At 40.1% G+C, this 18,729-nt stretch overlaps 1 protein-coding gene across 1 annotated transcript in view; it reads left to right on the top strand.

Moving 5' to 3' along the window:
• The window catches only part of PPEF1 (protein phosphatase, EF-hand calcium binding domain 1), a 152,134-nt gene that overhangs the window by 31,177 nt on the left and 102,228 nt on the right, over window positions 1-18,729 (top strand). The window contains exon 6 of the mRNA XM_011940215.1: window positions 769-936. Within this exon, the coding sequence (XP_011795605.1) occupies window positions 891-936 (46 nt within the window). The 5' untranslated portion in view covers window positions 769-890. The remainder of the gene's footprint in view (window positions 1-768; window positions 937-18,729) is intronic.

Below are 18,729 nucleotides of genomic sequence, written 5' to 3'. Positions count from 1 at the left end.
ACCTCCGCCTCCTGGGTTCAAGCGATTCTCCTGCCTCAGCCTCCCGAGTAGCTGGGATTACAGGCATGCGCCACCATGCCCGACTAATTTTGGTATTTTTAGTAGAGATGGAGTTTCACTATGTTGGCCAGGCTGGTCTCAAACTCTTGACCTCGTAATCTGCCTGCCTCAGCCTCCCAAAGTGTTGGGATTACAGGCGTGAGCCACTACGACCGGCTACCTCCTTTTTTTTTTTTTTTTTTTTTAAATAAAACAAATGTTCCCAACTTATTCTGAGAAATACTGTCTAAGAACTCACTTTGAATTTCAGCATAGCTGTTTAAATATGTTGTTTTTGTCTCATAGTCAACTTCCAATTTGTGTTTTTAAAAGCCTAGATAGGTTGAATTACTTTGAGCTGAAAACCAAAACAGTTAATTATGTCAGCTCCTCCACATCCCATTCCCCGTATTTAAATTAGAAAATCGTACTCTGTCGTATTTCAATTTTTCTTTTCATTTTGAATGCTCTATTTTATACAGAGTTGGATGTGACCTAGACATGGAGAAACTCATTTATGTCTAGCAGAGAAGCAGCCTATAGCTGCTCTGTAGCTGCTGCTGTGTTTTGGAAAATAAGCCAGGATTAGATTATGTCTGATCACTTTCCACATCACATGATGAACAGCGATTCAGAAGAAGCATAAAATGAATCCTTCTGAGCAGCCCCTCAGCTACCATGTGGTTAACTGGCGGTTTCCTTCCCTCCCTCCTGTGTGTTCCTCATTAGGATCTATGACTGAAGAGGATCGGCTAAGAGTGGTTCCTCGCAGCTTAAAGGGAGGGACTTTTCACACTCTGTCTTAAAATCAGAAGTTGAATTCATGAACACATATGATTTAGATAGAAGTCATGGGATGCAGCAGTTCTTCAATGAAAACCAGGAAATCTGAGACATGTGAGTACTGGGAATGTGCCTGTGGTTATGAATGAAAAGGGGAAAATGAGCTGGCCTCACCCTCTCCCCCTTTCTCATTTACTCCCACGATGCTCAAGCTGCCCTGTGCGATTTGCACAAGGCATCATTAGAGGAGCATAGGAAACTACATTTAGGAAGATGTAGCTTTGAATTTATGAAGTACCATAAAGTATTGTCTTAGAGATATTTTATGATTGATTTAATTTCAGTCGATAATGTACCAATATAAAATCTCAGTTTAAAAGTCAGTGTCAGAGAACAAGAAAGACAGTGTAATTTATGTGTGTTTCTTCAATACTTTTATAAATAGCTATATCCCTACTTTTGTGACATTTAGTAGCATCATTGAATTTTTATTGGATTTTATAACTCTGATCACATTATTTCTATATCTATTCAACACAGAACTTCATGAGATTTGCCTCATGTTTTAAAAATATTCTAGGAGAATTGGGAGAATGCTAGATCATCTGTTTCCAAAAAAAGGTGTATTGTTTCTAAATAGATGGCATGCCTTTCTCTACCCCCGTATAATTAGAAGCTTAAATATTCACTTTGTTTATTTTGTACTGAGGTTCTTTCTCATGGCTATTGGCATCTAGTTGAAACAAACTTGAGCGTTTAGGGATAGAGTTTCCAACAAGCAAATTAAAATAAAAACAAGTAAATAAGCTGGGACAATTAATATGAGTAATTTGCTCTTAAACTCCACTTCTTTGATGTCTAGGTTATAGGTAATTTCCCCAACTTCTATCCCACATCTTGCCTTTGGAAGTTTATTCAGGTTTAAGATGGAGAGTTTAGGATGCAGAGTGCACTATACTAATTAGCGTGGGATGTTTTCCTTTGGGAATCAAATGTTATTCTCCTACCCAGCTGACTTGTGCTGATGATGTAGGAAACTCATCTCTGAAAGTAGGAAGGGACATAGGAGGTGTACTAACTCTTTCAAATCTTTAAGCATGTCATGAAATAACTCTTTCAAAAGCTCCATGTGAACTCTACTACTATAGTAGACATTTATTAGCTGAGAGTAAAGAGAAATTATCTTTTTATAACTAGGATTACTCACAGTTCTTTAAATTTAGCCAAATTTCTTAGGTTAAAAAAAAAAAGCTAAGTCCAACTTGTAAAAACAAATTCTCTCTCTTTTTGAAATACTTTTCAACTTTTAAAACATTGCATGTAAGTGGAAATATTAGCTTAGATTTTTGGATTGCTTTTTCTTCCAAATACCTGTGATTTATTGAGGTGAAATTCACATAACATGAAATTAGCCATTGTCAAGTGAACAACTCAGTAGCAGTTGGTATGTTCACAGTATCGTGCAAGCACAACCCCATGTACTTCCGAGACATTTCCGACACTCCAGAGTAAAACCCCTTATCCATTAAGCACTTTCTCTCTCCTCTCAGCCCCTGGCAACCACAAATCTACATTCAGTATCTACGGATTTATCTATTCTGGACATTTCATGTAAATGGAGTCATACATTGTGTGACCTTTTATGTCTGGCTTTGCCCATGTTGTAGCATGTATCAGTACTTTATTCCTTTTTATTGCGGAATAATATTTCATTGTATGAATATGCCACATTGTATTTATCCATTCATCAATCGATATAGACATTTGGATTGTTTCAGCCTTTTTTTTTCTTTTTCTTTTTTTTTTTTTTTGAGACAGAGTCTTGCTCTGTCACCCAGGCTGGAGTGCTGTGGTGCAATCTCTGCTCACTGCAACCTCCACCTCCCGGGTTCAAGCAATTCTCCTGCCTCAGCCTCCGGAGTAGCTGGGATTACAGGCACACACCACCATGCCTGGCTAACTTTTGTAGTTTTGATAGAGATGGGGTTTCACCATGTTGGCCAGGCTGGTCTCGAACTCCTGACCTCAGGTGATTTGCCACCCCGGCCTCACAAAGTGCTGGGATTACAGGCGTGAGCCACTGCCCCCGACCTGTTTCATCTTTTTTACTGTTATGAACAATGCTGCTGTGAACATATGTTTTCCGTTCTCTTGGGTATATACCTAGAAGTGGAATTGCTGGGTCATATGGTAGTTTTATCTGTAACATTTTGAGAAATTTCCAAGCTGTTTTCCCAAGTGACTGCGCCATTCTACATTCCTACCAGCAGTGTATAAGGGTTTCACTTTCTCCACATTTTCAGCAATAGTTGTTATTGTCTGTCCTTTCGATTATAGTCATCCTAGTGGGTATGAAGTGGTATCTCACCATGGTTTGCATTTGTATTTCTGTAATGACTAATGACATTGAGCATCTTTTCATGTGTGTATTGGCTATTTGTATATCTTCTTTGGAGAAATATCTATTCAGATCATGTATCCATTTTTAATTGAATTATTTATTTTTATATTATTTTGTTGTAAGAGATATTTATATATTCTAAATACAAGTTTCCTATCAAATATGTGATTTGCAAATATTTTCTCTCATTCATTGGATTCTCTTCATACTTTCTTAATGGTGTTCTTTGAAGCACAAAAGTGGTTTTTTTTTTTTTATTTTTGAGGCGGAGTCTCACTCTGTCGCCCAGGCTGGAGTGTAGTGGCGCGATCTTGGCTCACTGCAAGCTTCGCCTCCCGGGTTCACGCCATTCTCCTGCCTCAGCCTCCGGAGTAGCTGGGACTACAGGCGCCCGCCACCTCGCCCGGCTAATTTTTTGTATTTTTAGTAGAGATGGGGTTTCACCATGTTGGCCAGGATGGTCTCGATCTCCTGTCCTCGTGATCCGCCCGCCTAGGCCTCCCAAAGTGCAGGGATTACAGGCATGAGCCACCGCGCCCGGCCAAAAGTTTTTAATTTTGATGAAGTTCACTTTATTTTTCTTTGGTTGCTTGTGCTTTTGGTGTCATATCTAAGAATCCATTCCCAAATCCAAAAAGATTTATGCTCATGTCTTACTTTAAGAGTTTTGTAACAACTCAACAAGAAAAAAAAAAAAAAAAAAAACATTAAAAAGTGGGCAAAGGTCACGAACAGACACTTTTCAAAAGAAGGCATACAAATGGCCAAAAAACATACGGAAAAAATGCTCAACATCACTAATCATCAGATAAATGCAAATTGAAACCATAATGAGATACCATCTTACATACCAGTCAGAATGGCTATTACTAAAAAGTCAAAAAACAAGAGATGTAGGTGAGGATGTAGGGAAAAGGGAATGTTTATCACTGCTGGTGGGAATGTAAATTAGTACAACCTCTGTGGAAAACACGGAGATTTCTCAAGGAACTAAAAATAGAACTACCAAACTACCATTTCATCCAGCAATCCCACCACGGAGTCTACCCAAAGGAAGTCATTATATCAAATAGATACCTGCAGTCTTATGTTTACCACAGCACTATTCACAATAACAAAGATATGGAATCACCGTAAGTGTCTTTCAATGGATGATTGGATAAAGAAAATGCGGGGTGTATGTATATGTATGTGTGTATATATATAGTGTGTATGTGTGTGTATATATACACATGTATATATGTGTGTGTGTGCATATATATATATATGCCATGGAATACTACTCAGCCATGAAAAAGAATGAAATCATGTCTTTTGCAGCAACATGGATGGACCAAGAAGCCATTATCCTAAGTGAAATTACTCAAAAACAGAAAGTCAAATACCCCATGTTTTCACTTATAAGTGGGAACTAAATAATATGTACACATGGGCATCCAGAATAGAATAATGGACACTGGAGACTCAGAAAGCTGGGAGGATGGGAGGGGGTTGAGGTATGAGAAATTACCTAATGAGTATAATGTATGTGACTTGGGTAATGGTTACACTAAAAGCCCAGACTTCATTATACATGTAACAAAATTGCACTCCTACCCCCTAAATATATGTATTTTTAAAGACCAAAAAAACAGTTTTGTAGTTTTAGCTCTTACATTTAGGCATTTGAACCATATTGAGTTGCTGATTTTCACATATGGTGTGAGGTAGGAGTACAAATTCATTTTTTGCATGTGGATATCCAGTTGTCTCAGCACCATTTGTTGAAAAGATTGTTCTTTCCCCATTGAATCCTCTTAGCACCATTGTCAAAAATCAGCTGACCATAAATGTTGTTTATTTCTGCGCTCTCAATTCTATTCCAATGGTCTGTATCTCTTTCTTATGCTGGTACCAGTGTCTGGATTACTATAGCTTTTTTTTTTTTTGAGATGGAGTCTTACTCTTGTTGCCCAGGCTGGAGTGCAATGGCACGATCTCAGCTCACTGCAACCTCTGCCTCCCAGGTTCAAGCGATTCTCCTGCCTCAGCCTCCGGGGTAGCTGGGATTACAGGCACAAACCACCACGCCTGGCTAATTTTTGTATTTTTGATAGAGATGGGGTTTCACCATGTTGACCAGGCTGGTCTTGAACTCCTGACCTCATGATCTGCCCGCCTTGGCCTCCCAAAGTGCTGGGTTTACAGGTGTGAGCCACTGTGCCAGGCCTAGTTTTTTTTTTAAATAAAGTTTTGAAATTGGGAAGTATGAATCCTTCAACTTTGTTTCTCTTTTTCAAGATTATTGTGGCTATTCTGGGTCCCTTACATATCTATATGAATTTTAGAATCAATGTGTCAATGTCTCAAGCCAAGTGGAATGTTGACAGGGGTTGTGTTGAATCTGTAGATCAATTTGGGGAGTATTGCTATCTTAACAGTTAAGTAATCTGATCCTTGAACATGGGGTGTCTTTCCATCTATTTAGATCTTTAATTTCTTTCCCCACTGTCTTGTAGTGTTCAGAGTATAAGTTTTACACTTCTTTTGTTAAATTTAACCTAGGTTTTTTATTCTTTTTGATATTATACATGGATTTTTATTAATTTCATTTTTGGATTGTTTATTGTAAATGTTTAAAAACTGATTTTTGTATGTTGGTTTTGTATCCCAATACTTTGCTGAACTCATTTATTAGCTTTAATAGGTTTTTAGTGGATATTTTAGGAATTTTTATTTACAAATCAGGTCATCTGCAAATGTAGTTTTACTTGTTTCTGTCCAATGCCTTTTGTTTCGTTTTCTTGCCTCTACTACAATGTCAAATAGAAATGCAAGACTAGCCATCCTTGTCTTATTCCTGATCTTAAGGGAGAAGCATTCAGTCTTTCACCAGTAAGTCTTATGTCGGCTGTGTCTTTTTCATAGATGCTCTTTCTCAGGTTGAGAAAACACACTCCTATTCCTAGTTTATTGATTTTTTATTATTACAAAGTGGTGTTTAATTTTGTCAAATGCTTTCTCTGCATGTATTGAGATGATCATGTGGTTTTTGTCCTTTATTTTATGATAAGGCATATAATGTTAATTAAATGGCATATTATGTTAATTGATGTTAAACCAACTTCGCATTCCTAGGATAAATCCCCTTGGTCATGGTGTATAATACTTTTCGTGTGTTGCTGAATTCAGTTTGCTGGTATTTTGTAGAAGAATTTTGCATCTATATTCATAAGAGATATTGATCTATAGTTTTCTTGTGATATCTTTGTCTGATTTAACTGTCAGGGTAATATTGGCCTCATAGAATGAGTTGGAAAATGTTCCTTTCTCCTCCATTTTTTGGAAGAGTTTATGAAGAATTGGTATTAATTCTTTAAACATTTGGTAGAATTCATCAGTGAAGCTATCTGGGCATGAGATTTTCTTTGTGTGTAGTTTTTTTGATTACTTATTCTGTCTCTTGTTATATGACTATTTAGATTTTCTGTTCCTTCTTGAGTCATTTGTGGTAGTTCTAGGAATTTGTCCATTTCATCTACGTTATCTAATTTGTTAACATATACTTGTTCAGAGTATTCCCTTAAGATTCTTTTTTTTTTTTTTTTTTTTTTTTATGGCTCCACTGCTCCTTATGGAGCAGGGCAAACCCATATGGAGTGCATACAGAATAGCCATTTAAAATTCTTTTTCTTCTTTTATCTCTTGTTGGATATGCCAATCAAGGTTTATTATGAGTTCATAATAACAAATCTGCTGAAAGCTGATGCAATGATGCTTACTTACATTTTTTCATAGACAAACATTGTTTGCATAAAATTTTCTCTCATTCAGAAATTTGGAAAAAATACAGAAAAGCAATTGGAAATAATGAATACTCCCTCATCATTCCACTACCCAGAGATAATGACAACGTTCTGATAATTTCCTTCAACGTATTTTTTGTATAGTATAGATTTCTGATCATCCTAAATATTAGTTTTTTGTAGCCTCACTTTTAGCACTAAAATGTTATGTAAACATCTCTCAAGTTGTTATGAATGCTTTGCAAATATCATTTTAGTCATTGCTAAATATTTTATTTGGTGAATAGGCCATAATATGCTTAATTATTCTTCAAATATTGGACCTTTTAATACTAATATAAATAACACTTTGAAGAATTTCTTTGTGCAAAGCCTTTTCCTTATTTTGGATTATTTCTATATTCTGGTGATTAGATATTAAATTACCATGTCAAGGGCTATAAATATTTTGAAAGCTCTTGATAGAAAATGACAGATATTATTTCCTGATTACTAACCATATTCCAAAGAGTGTTCAACATCATCTACATATATTTTATTTAATCCTTGTAATAAGCCTGAATAAAGGGTTATTATTCCTGTTTGTATAGTGGAAGCAGCTCATGCTCAGTGTGGTAAGTACTTGGTGAGTTTTTTTTTTTTTTTGAGACTGAGTCTCACTCTGTCGCCTGGGCTGGAGTGTGGTGGTGTGATCTCAGCTCACTGCAACCTCCACCTCCCAGGTTCAAGTGATTCTCCTGCCTCAGCCTCCTGAGTAGCTGGGATTACAGGCGCTCACCACTACGCCCAGCTAATTTTTTGTATTTTTAGTAGAGACAAAGTTTCACCATGTTGGCCAGGCTGGTCTTGAACTCCTGACCTCGTGATTCACTCACCTCAGCCTCCCAAAATGCTGGGATTACAGGCGTGAGCCACCACGCCTGGCCTACTTGGTAAGTTTATGCAGCTTACAGCTGGTAGAGTTGGGGTTTCAATTCAAGGAGTTTTGATCACAAAGTATTTTTTGCTGTCACCCATTACACCATTTTATGCCACCTCTGAATGTTGCTACTTCAGAAGCTAGCTTTAATTAAATTTACTTGTATACAGTACCTTGTATTTGCATAGTGCTTTTCAAGTTGGCTAGGCCCTGTAACACAGCCTTTTGAAGGGTTGTTCTCAGTTTGCAGAAAAGGAAATGAGCTTTGAAAGGCAAAGTGATTTCCTCGAGGGAACACAGCAAGTCACAGAGCCAAGGCTCATGCTTGATTCCTGTTTCCACTGGTCTGACTAGTGTTAAGGGTTTTTTGTCCTGCTGGGTCATTCCACCTGACCACAGTACTCTGCCTCTGGAGTATCATGGCAGTTTGAGAAAGTGTAACCTACATATAAAATCAAGGCTATTCCCTTTCTTGTGCTCTATCCACCTTCCATGTAGAGAAGTAGCATCGGGCCAGGCTCAGTGACTCACGCCTGTAATCCCAGCACTTTGGGAGGTGGGTGAATCACTTGAGCCCAGGAGTTTGAGGTTACAGTAAGCTATGATTATGCTACTGCACTCCAGCCAGGACTACCACCGAGTGAGACCCTGACTCTTAAAAAAAAAAAAAAAAAAGACCAGGCATGGTGGCTCACACCTGTAATCCCAGCACTTTGAGAGGCCGAGGTGGGTGGATCACTTGAGGTCAGGAGTTCAAGGTCTCTACTAAAAATACAAAAATTAGCCAGGCATGATGGTGCACGCCTATAATCCCAGTTACTCGGGAGGCTGAGGCAGGAGAATTGCCTGAACCTGAGAGGCAGATAGGTTGCAGTGAGCCAAGATCGTGCCACTGCACTCCAGCCTGGGCGACAGAGTGAAACTCCATCTCAAAAAAAAACAAAAAAAAAGTAACATCAATTTTATATTGTCATTGTTATTTTATTTCTTTTGTGATATGTAACAGGTAAGAGAGTACTAATAATAGCTATCATTTATTGAGTGCCTACTACTCTCATTATTTCTCACCAAAACTCTCAGAGAAAGCTTTGATTAGTCTCCCTCGTTTTATAATGAGGAAAGTGAGACTTAACTGCCCCAAGTTACACACTCATGGGTGGCAGAGCCTGAACTGGAACCAGATCTGGCAGATTCCAAAGTTCATGGCCCTTCTGATATTCTACCCTGACTTGGAGAATTGGAATTTATCCACATAACAGAAATTAAACATTGCAATTTCATTCTCCTGAATTTCACTTGACACTTACAATGTTATGTTAATGGCGTTTCAATTAATAATCTATTGCCTTTTTGCTCCCATGGAGCACTTTGGAAACACCGATATATTTTATTTCTTCCCTTGAGACCACTTAGAAATGTATTTATTCAATTTCTGTAAGTGCTAAGAGGCTGACAAAGACAGTCGTGCTTTTTTGGCTTTGTGGTTTGATGCTTAAGCTGTGACAAATAGAAGTTTCTCTAATGGAAATCGTTGCTTTCGAAAGTACTCATTCTTTATTTTATATGGAAAACAATTTAAAAATACTAAATAGCAAACTAAATATTTCTTTAATTCTTGGCAAAACATCTAGTTAATTTAGCTGGTTAAAAATCGAACAATCAAGCCATTCACAGCTGCTTGAGAGCCCCTCTCCCGGCTCTCCATCCCCACCTCCTTACTCCCAGTTTGAAGTCCTTTACTGTGATGTATATTTCAGTTTGAGATCTTCATGGAAAAATAACAAATGAAAATCTTTCATCTTTGGTGTTCCCTAAAGGATTTTCTCCAAGTTTAGAGAGCCTCTTGCCATTCTTCTTGCTATTGTTTGTCAGAGGGTTCTAGGTTATTGTAGCCATCAGGCAGTCTTTACTGGCACCGAAGGGTATATTGAAAATCCCTGTGAACTCGGACCACACTCATTTTCCTCCTCAATGAACTGCAGACAGAGAAGATGCTCTTTCAAGTCCATTGTCCCTCCAAGACTATCCGTATGCTCTGTAGCTGTGGGAGGAGTAGGTAGGGGAGGGCATTGATTTTCCTTCTGCCTCTCCTGCTCATTCCCCTAGCTGTTGCCCATCAGCATCTTGACATGCTCAGTGACTTTCCTCTTTTTTTCCATTTTCCTTTTTTTTTTGGTTTGGATATGTGTGTGTGTGTGTGTGTGTGTGTATATATATTTCTCAAGCCATTTTGTTTTGCTTTTGTTTTCCCCCCCAAATATTTTTGAAAATTGCAAACCTACAGAGAAGATGAAAGAATAGTACATAAACACCCATTTGAAATAATTTGAAAATAAACTGTAGACATGGAATTAACCTGTATGTACTTCAGCATGCATCTCCTAAGAGAGGGATATTCTCTTATATAACTATAATACTAGATCACCCTGAAGAAATTTAACATTGATAGCGTAACATTATCTAACACGTAGTCCATATTCAGAATTTCCCAGTTGTCCAAAATTGCCCTTTGTAACTGTTCTTTCCTACCCTTTAAAATAAGCCTTCTCTGGCCCTCTTGTCCCCTCCAGTTCCTCTCGTCTCTCTCCTCCCCTTCAAGCTCGCTCCTTAAGAGGGCATTTGTACCGCTGTCTCCTACCTCCTCATTGATCCCAGCCCAGGGAAGATGATCTGACAGGTTCTTGAATGACCTCGAAGTCCAATGGAGCATTTTCAGTGCTCAATTTTCTCACTTCCTGGCAGTCTTCGGCACTCCTGCCCACTCCCTTCTTACCACTCATTGCCCTTGGCTTCACGGGCAACACATTCTCCTGGTTTTTCTTTTAGGTCTCTGCATGAACTATTTATGTGGACTCACTTTCTCCTGGCTTTTAAATGTTGGGGCTCCTCTGGGTTCTCCCTTGGCTCTCTGATCTTGTCACTCTAACACTCTCCTTGGATGCTTTATCTACTCCATGGCTTTGACATCAGTGTGTCAAGACTCCAAATCTTTATTTTCAGCCCACATTATATGCTCTAATCCCTGTTTTATTGGGAATCATTTTTAAAAAGTACTTTTCTTTGTAAAAGAAGACCATTTTCTTCATCTGAAATCATGATTCCTCTCACTAACAATTCTTAGGTAATAGTCACAGCTTGATATGATAATGTGTTGGCCCGGAGGTTTGTATAGGATTGGTACTACAAACACATTTAATGCCTGTGTGAAGCAGACAAAACAAACCCATCCCGACAATCTTTTTATTCTGTACACCAATTAAATACATCTTTATCTTTTTATTTGCTGTGTGATTAATTTACCTTTGCTTTAAAAATTTCAAGTATTTTGAGACTCTGGTAGGGGCTATTTAGATACCATTTTAGAATCGTGAACCTTTAGAAGGCAAAAACGTCAGGTATAGTAGCCATGTCTGTAATCCCAGCACTTTGGGAAGCTGAGGCAGGAGGATCACTTGAGGCTAGGAGTTTGAAACCAGCCTGGGCAACATAGCAAGACCCCGTCTCTACCAAAGGGGGGAAAAAAATAGCTGGACATGGTGGCTCGCACCTGTAGTCTCAGCTACATAGGAGGCTGAGGCAGGAGGATCACTTGAGCCCAGGAGGTGGAGGCTGCAGTGAACCATGATTGTACCACTGCACTCCAGCCTGGGCAACAGAGCAAGACGTTGTCTCAAAAAAGAAAAAACAAACACACACACACACACACACACACAACACAACACAACACAAAACCCAAAGAGAGCAGAACCACCTCTTTGTTTAAATGATTTTTACTGGCTTCCAGCTTTACTAGGAAATTCACAAAGAAGCCAGCTTTCTAGTTGGGTCATGTTAATTGTTAGAAAATCTTGTTACGGCCGGGCGCGGTAGCTCAAGCCTGTAATCCCAGCACTTTGGGAGGCCGAGACAGGCGGATCACGAGGTCAGGAGATCGAGACCATCCTGGCTAAGATGGTGAAACCCCGTCTCTACTAAAAAATACAAAAAAACTAGCTGGGCGTGGTGGTGGGCGCCTGTAGTCCCAGCTACTCGGGAGGCTGAGGCAGGAGAATGGCGTGAACCCGGGAGGCGGAGCTTACAGTGAGCCGAGATCCGGCCACTGCAATCCAGTGTGGGCGACCGAGCGAGACTCCGTCTCAAAAAAAAAAAAAAAAGAAAGAAAATCTTGTTACAGAGAGACCTATTTCAACTAAGTGCAAGAAAGGACAATCCCTCAGCCCCAATTGCCAGTTATTTCCCATATTCAGAACACTTTTCTTATATGATTATGGCTTTATATTTCATTAGCTTTTAGCAGCTGCAAAAGACAAAAATTTAATGTGGATCGTATTTGGCCTTGGATGAACGAACGTGGCAATATAACACAGATTAGTAATTAATAACAAGGGAGACATAAAACAGAATTGCAGTCAAGATATTATTTCCTGAGTGAGGATTAAAGGTTATTATTGAATTATTGAATAGAACACATTTCCTATGACAGACTATTTTAATAATTAAAAATGATAGGAATTCTTTTATATAGCAAAATTTCTTTTATATAAGAATACAATAGTTTTTAAAAATTAATATCTTCATAATAATAATTCTTTTGGAAAATTGGCAAAACATAATATGGTAGGGAGGTAACAGTTACTTGTAAACTGTTCTCTTGATCTGAGTCTTTTATTGAGTTGGCCTATTGTTTTGGTATGGTATAGATAAAGCATCACATTTTCCTGAACTAGTGATATAGTCAAGGATTACAACTCATCTTTTTTTTTTTTTCTTTTTTGACACAGCGTCTCACTCTGTCACCCAGGCTGGAGTGCAGTGGCGCCCTCAAGGCTCACTGCAGCCTCAACCGCCTAGGCTCAAGTGATCCTCCCACCTCAACCTCCCAAGTAGCTGGGACTACAGGTGTGTGCCACCACACCCGGTTAATTTTTATAGTTTTTGTAGAGATGGGGTTTCACCGCATTTCCCAGGCTGGTCTCGAACTCCTAGGCTCAAGAGATCTGCCCGCCTCGGCCTCCCAAAGTACTAGGATTAAAGTCATGAGCCACTGCACCTAGTCCAAGGATGACAACTCTTATGGAACCTTTCATGAGCTGGCTTTATGTCATCTTCATGTTGTTCCATTGCCCTGTTGAATCAAATAGGGCTTTAAATGGCCCATTTATAAATTCTAATCCTAATAAAGGTAGAAGGTATGAGTTCAAAAATCAGTGTTTTGCAACCACCATAGAAATAATTGATTTAAGCAAAAATCATCAATGGATATTTTGGAGAACAGAATATATACACAGCCTCAAAGCATGTTCCTGCAAACTGTTTATTAATTGTAAGGAGGAAAACACTTCCACAGTAGAGAAGTTCACATGGACACCACCTTACCCAAGTGATCCAAGTTCACATCAGTGATAATGAGACAGATGAGCACCACGTGCCTCCTGATGTCCTAATGCACTGAGAAAGACATACCACTTATCCTGCCAAAATACATAACCTGAATCTCATCACGAGGAAAAGAGCAGACAGATCCAGATTGAGGGATGTTTTACAATCAACTGGCCTGTACTATTTGAAAATTTGTGTCATTGAAGAGAGAGACAGAGGAATTGTTCTAGAATAAAGGAGACTGAAGAAATGTACTATTTGAAAATTTCAGTGTCATTGAAGAGAAAGACAGAGGAATTGTTCTAGAATAAAGGAGACTGAAGAAATGATGATGGTATGTGGAGAGAGAGAGAGAGACTAGTTATTAACAATGATACTATCATTACTTTTTCATACATTTGAAAATATTTCTGCTGGGCGCAGTGGCTCACGCCTATAATCCCAGCACTTTGGGAAGCTGAGGTGGGCGGATCACCTGAGGTCAGGAGTTCGAGACCAGCCTGGCCAACATGATGAAACCCCGTCTCTACTAAAAATACAAAAATTAGCCGGGTGTGGTGGCATGCACCTGTAATCTCAGCTACTTAGGAGACTGAGACAGGAGAATTGCTTGAACCCAGGAGGTGGAGGTTGCAGTGAACCGAGATCTCGCCACTGCACTCCAGCCTGGGTGACAGAGTGAGGCTCCATCTCAAAAAAAAATATTTTTTCAAAAGAAAAAAATCCTAATCCTGTACATCCGGAGATAAATTTACCAAGTTTGTAGTGGTGGCAACCTAGGCTTATGTCCTTTGGTAGTACCATTTTTTAGCCCTTTCTTGTTTTTGCCATCTACCAACTTCATTGAAGACTTTCCACCCACTCTGAGCCTCATACTGGGTATCTTCACTGTACACGTGAGTAAACCCCAAATGCTTTGGTGTCTGAGTTCCTTAATCTCCTGAGCCCCAGCAACTCCCTTATCTCCTCAACTTCAGCTGCTCACTCCCATTTACTGGCCCCATGGTCACCTGGAAAAGCCCCACCTCTGGAATCTTCATGATTATCATCCTATTCTCTCTGATGGCTTGATCTTCTTTGAAACCTCTGATCCTGAGATACTTCCCATGTGTCTCTATCTCCCAGCCTCCAGTTTTATTTAGATTTTGGGAATACAAGTGCATTTTTATTACATGGATATACTGCGTGGTGGTGAAGTCTGAGCCAGCCCTCTCTTGTCTTCCCTTTCTTCCCCATCCATCTTTCCTCCATCTTTTGTTGGCTGTCACTTGAACCAGGTAACAGATCATACACCTTAGTCATATTTTAGGCAATTAAAAAATTAATATGTGAAATGTTTAGTGTTCCCAAACCAATTGCTAGTAAACTTTGGCTACAATTCCTTGATGGGAAAGCCAAAGATATTAGTAACTTGTATTTTTCTACAGGGATGATTCCGATTGATTGATTGATTTTCAAGTAGCCTTTAGTATTTGTCTTCTTTGTCCAGAAGTTTCTGGTTTGAGTGTTCAGTTTTGCGCATCATATATGTCCTTGGATGGTTATTTTCAGCTTTTCTATGTACAGTGATAGGTGGGCTGCAGCAATGGCACTAAAAACAAGTAGATGGATGAGTTAGAGTATTTGGTCACTGGAAAAAATCTTAGAGATCACACAATCCAAAGTTCTCATTGTTTACATGAGAAACTGAGGACCGCAGAGGTTGGCTGATTTGCCTGAGGTTACATAGCTGGCAACTGGGTAAGTCAGGGCCCAAATGGAAGTATCCCAATGACGAAGTCAGAACTTATTTTATTAACCCATGTGGATGGGGTTGGCGGGTGAGTATATAAAATGTTGTAGAAATGACCTGTTATTCTCACTCTTGTCTCACTGGAAGGCCAGAGGTTCCTGAGAATGACACAATTATGATCTCTTTTGGACTTCACACTTTACTCTCTTGTTTCAGAAAAGTGTCTCCCAGGGACAAGGCCTCTGTGTTGTGGCCTTGCTCTGCAGGGCTGCCAGACTTTGTGGCTGAGCGAGCCTCATAAGGTCTCTGCCTTACTTGCTGCCCAAGAAGCAGGCTTTGTGTCCATCTCCTGTTCACTGGGCATGTGCTTTGAGCTGATTTTCCAGTGAAGTTAGAAGTCTCACTGGGACAGCCGCACATTCTGGCAGATGGCAGATATAGAATATCTGTAAACAAAAATAACAGTAATGAAGACTGTGGTCCTAGGCCAGAGTTCAGCCATACCCCCTTCTCCTCATGCTTTGAACAGCTGAGGTTATAGATGCTTCTCCTCTTCGCTTAAAGCCTTTTGCTATCAGAGGATTCATTTTCTTTCCAGTTCATTCGAATTCATTTTAATTAGCTGTGTCACACTTGTGCCTGGATCTCTTCTTGCCTGGATGCCAGGCCCCTTAAAGGTACGTTAAGTATTCGCTTATCCTGCTGCTTCCTCAGGAGGCCTCTGCCAGAAGAATTTCAAAAGCAGAGAGTCTTTAAATACCTTATCATTCTGAATATGAAATGTCTTGTTTGAAGAACTATCTGTCAAATAAACTCCTATTTAAAAACCAAAACCAAACCAAACATAAAGACTCTACCAGCCAGCACAAAGAGAAATGTAAGACACAAAGTCTTAACTAAACAGTAATTTCATTCGTTCAACAAATATTTATTCCTGCTATGTTCCAGGGACTATTCCAGGCTCAGGAAATACAGCAGCTAACTCAACAGATCAAAATCCCAGCTCTTAAAGAGATTACATTCTAGTAGGAGGACACAGACAATGACAAAGAAGTAAATAGATACTATGTCTCATGGTGATAAGTGCTATGGAGAAAAAATAAGGAAGGAGATAGGCGATCAGGGCAGGGGAGACCATGTAAGAAGGGGTGGTCAGGAAAAGCCTCCTGCAAAAGTAATGTCTGAGCAAAAGCTGCAGGCTCTAACCACATGCACCCCAGCTGGCTGGGCTCTTCTTGCTCTAAGCTGTTGTGTTCTGAGATGGTAGCCTGTTTGTCCACAGTAATTTGTGAATTTTTTTTTTTTTTTTTTTTTTTTTTGAGATGGAGTCTCACTCTGTCGCCCAGGCTAGAGTGCAGTGGCATGATTTTGGCTCACTGCAACCTGCATCTCCCAGGCTCAAGCAATTGTCCTGCCTCAGCCTCCCAAGTAGCTGGGATTACAGGCGCCCACTACCACGCTTGGCTAATTTTTGTATTTTTAGTAGAGACGAGGTTTTGCCGTGTTGGCCTGGCTGGTCTCAAACTCCTGATCTCAGGTAATCCACCTGCCTTGGCCTCCCAAAGTGCTGGGATTACAGGCGTGAGCCACCATACCCAGCCATAATTTGTGAAATTTCTAATGAAATATTATGTATAATTAGGAAGTCTTTGGGACTTAACTGGAATTTGTTAGCCTGGAGAGAGACAATTTTTTAAAAAGTATCTTCCATTTATTGAGTGCTTCCTATATGACAGGCAATGTGCTAAGCATTTTATATGAATCAATTGATATATTACTAATACCTATGTCAACAAATTACTAATACATTATTATGTATTATTACAACACCCTTAGAAGGTGTTCATTCATTCATTCAATCATTCATTCAACAAATATATAATACATTTTCAGGCCTTGCCCCAGGTGCTGGGGACGCAGCAATGATAAAAATGAAATTCCTAGCTAATAGGGAAAAATGGACAATAAACCCATACACATATAAATGCAGACAATGTCAGATGCTCAATAGTGCTACAGAGAACAATAGAACAGGTAAAGGGATAGGGAATGTGAGGTGGGGGAAGGTGAGGGAGGAGATGCTATTATATATACCTTCTGATTTGTTTTTTGTTTTTTTTTTGAGACAGAGTCTTGCTCTGTTGCCCAAGCTGGAGTGCAGTGGCACGATCTTGGCTCACTGCAACCTCTGCCTCCCAGGTTCAAGCGATTCTCATGCCTCATGCCTCAGCCTCTGGAGTAGCTGGGATTACAGGCATGCACCACCACGCCTGGCTAATTTTTTGTATTTTTAGTAGAGACGGAGTTTCGCCCAATGTTGCACAGGCTTGTCTCGAACTCCTGAGCTCAGGCAATCCACCCGCCTCGGCCTACCAAAGTGCTAGGATTAAAGATGTGAGCCACTGTGCCCGGCCCCATCTCATTTTTTATGGCTGATTCCAAATGCCATGTATAGCAAAATGAGGACGAGCCCAGGTTCTGAAATTACAGATATCTGGATTTGACTCTACATTCTCCCTCTGACAAGTGACATGATCCCAGACATGTTGTTTCTGAGCCCCCGTTTCCTTATCTGTAAAATAGGGATAGTGACACTTGAGAGGATTGTTGGGGGGAGGATGAAATCAAATCAAGTTGAAGTAGATGACCCACAATGCCTGGCACAAAGCCATCGCTCTGAATTCATTATTTGTCTTGCTCACTAACCCCCTACATGACTATTTAATTTCTTGCAAAATACCATGATAGTGATTGCCACCAGAGAAAAGAATCTATTAAAACAAAAAACCAGCTTGGCAATAGAGAAACCACCTACTAGGCACAGAAAATTGGCCAGGTAACTTACTGAATCTGTGCTGTTGCTTCTGTCTAGAAACAAAAAGAGAAGACCCTTGCTACACATACTCCTCAATACCATTTATTCATTCCTTCCTTCATTCTGCATGGAATCAATGTGACTGGGAAGAGAAGCCCTGTTATCTGATGAAGCCGCAGGACCAGAAGTAGATCTAAGCTGTCCAATAAGTTTAGAACTGGATGACGCAGCTCTTCAACTCTCTGGGCAGGGTGGGGGGTTTTGGGGGCCAGCAACCCCCTCAAGTAGGGTCTATCATGCCTGCGTTCTACCCTTTGCTATTTTGGAGGTTTCTTCTCCAGGGGAGGGTCCTCAGCTGGCTAGTGCTGTCCTATGGTGGATGGGGCTTAGGAATTAGGTGAGGGTTTGGAGGTCTGATGTTGGCATGCCCAACCTTGCTGGGCTCCTTCCCTCTCCTGGAGAGGTTTCTGAGGGAAATGTATGCCCAAGGGACAACAGCAGGCTGTGGATCAAAGTCCGCTTTATCAGCTGCTGCACAAGTACCCCAGATCTCAACGTAGAGCTCTAATGACGGCATGAGTTGCAGCCTGCAGGAAGTTGGAGGCTTGAGGTCTTAGCAGGACCTATTTTTCCCACCCCTCCAAGAGGAACTCATCAGGCAGGGTCTAGTCAGGAGGCAGAAACCACAGAGTGATTTGAGCAGAGAGAATTGAATGTAAAGAATTATACCAGGCCGGGCGCGGTGGCTCAAGCCTGTAATCCCAGCACTTTGGGAGGCCGAGACGGGCGGATCACGAGGTCAGAAGATCGAGACCATCCTGGCTAACCCGGTGAAACCCTGTCTCTACTAAAAAATACAAAAAACTAGCCGGGTGA

Source organism: Colobus angolensis, unplaced genomic scaffold (genome assembly GCF_000951035.1).
Source record: "Colobus angolensis palliatus isolate OR3802 unplaced genomic scaffold, Cang.pa_1.0 Scaffold188, whole genome shotgun sequence".
Taxonomy (NCBI): Eukaryota; Metazoa; Chordata; class Mammalia; order Primates; family Cercopithecidae; genus Colobus; species Colobus angolensis.
This window is presented reverse-complemented; position numbering and strand designations above follow the sequence as displayed.